The sequence below is a fragment of the Triticum aestivum genome, chromosome 5D (assembly GCF_018294505.1).
Source record: "Triticum aestivum cultivar Chinese Spring chromosome 5D, IWGSC CS RefSeq v2.1, whole genome shotgun sequence".
Classification (NCBI taxonomy): domain Eukaryota; kingdom Viridiplantae; phylum Streptophyta; class Magnoliopsida; order Poales; family Poaceae; genus Triticum; species Triticum aestivum.
In genome coordinates, this window is record NC_057808.1 from 381,174,372 (window position 1) to 381,175,695 (window position 1,324).

Here is a 1,324-nt window from a genome sequence, read left to right on the forward strand (position 1 = left end):
AATTGGGGCATCACATGCAGATTGGTATCACGATTGCTAATTTTTGCGTGTCAGTACCAACATTGCTCTAGATTTTTGCAAATAGGTCTAAACTGCGTATAAACACGTATTGACGGTGTATCTGACTAGCGGGGCCCGCCCGTCAGGTGCCGACGTGGCATGTTTTTTGCAGAAAACCCCCGCCCTCGCCCTCGCCCTCTCGCTCCGCGCCCGCCTCGCCGCCCTCGCCCTCGCCCTCGCCCCGTGGCGGCCTCCTACCTCAGCCGGCGCGCGCACGACCCCAGCGCGCCGGTGGTGCTGACCCCGCCGGCGAGAGAGAGAAATGAAATACAACAGAGAGATCGCGCCGCCGGCGAGAGAGAGAGAGAGCCATGAGGAGCGGCGGCAACGTCAAGTCCTTCTTCTGGCAGCAGAAGGCCCACTCCGGCGCAGCGGCCGCCAAGCCCACCAGCGGCGTCTCCAAGAAGCCGGCGCACCACCACCACCAGAAGCAAGCGGCGGCGCGCCCGACGCCAGGTACGCCGCCGTACGCCCAATCCGAGCTCCGCCGATTCATACGCCCAACGCGGATTTGACCGATCGATCGATCGATCTGGTGTTTATTTATTTTCAATCTGCTGTTGCTTTTGCGGCAGATCACGGCGACGGCGCCGACGCGAGGAGGGAGGAGGCGGAGAACGCGGAGAGGAAGGCCAGGGAGTTCGACATGGACATGCGCTACGGGCCCTGCCTCGGCCTCACCCGCGCCCAGCGCTGGCAGCGCGCCGCCGCGCTGGGCCTCGCCCCGCCGCCGCACGCGCTCTGCTCCGACGACCAGCCGTGCCTCTGGGAGGGCCGCGTCTAGACTAGGGCATCGCCCCAGGGCCCCGTCGTATCACCGATCCGCCACTCCTCGTGGTTCTGCCTACTGCTTCTTCTGTAGCCATCAGTCTTCGTGTTGTCTTCAGTCTTCGTCTGTACGTTTGTGTCGATCCTGCTGGGTGCGTGCGATGCCGTGTGATCCGATGCGATGCTGTATTAATCTCAGTATAATCTTTGCTGCATCTGGTGTGTTGCAAATCTCTCTATATACCATTACAGTTGAGGTTTTTTGAGCAATGTTATTTGGGAATGCACGCGGATGACCCTGATTGAAAATTAGAATGAACGTTCTATATGACCACACTTGATCCAATACGAACGCTCTCAAATCAAATCAGAAGAAAAATGCAGTTTTCTGCTACACTCAATAAGACCAAGTCGGATTCGATTCAAATTATCAATGCCTGTGCAGGACAAGATATAGAATTTGGGGTGAAGCTTTGGCTATCTATAGTGTTTCATC

At 57.6% G+C, this 1,324-nt stretch overlaps 1 protein-coding gene across 1 annotated transcript; it reads left to right on the top strand.

Annotated features, from left to right (window-relative positions):
• The first annotated feature begins 204 nt into the window (after positions 1 to 204).
• On the top strand, positions 205 to 1,043 carry LOC123125017 (DNA polymerase delta subunit 4). Its single transcript, XM_044545562.1, has 2 exons — positions 205 to 516; positions 636 to 1,043. The coding sequence occupies exons 1-2, from the start codon at positions 372 to 374 to the stop codon at positions 842 to 844; spliced, it is 354 nt and encodes a 117-aa protein (XP_044401497.1). The 5' UTR covers positions 205 to 371; the 3' UTR covers positions 845 to 1,043.
• The last annotated feature ends 281 nt before the right edge of the window (positions 1,044 to 1,324 follow it).

Coding starts and splice junctions, on each gene's coding strand:
- LOC123125017 (XM_044545562.1), top strand. CDS start 372: ATGAGGAGCGGCGGCAACGTCAAGTCCTTCTTCTGGCAGCAGAAGGCC. Junction 517..635: donor GGCGGCGCGCCCGACGCCAG/GTACGCCGCCGT, acceptor CTTTTGCGGCAG/ATCACGGCGACGGCGCCGAC.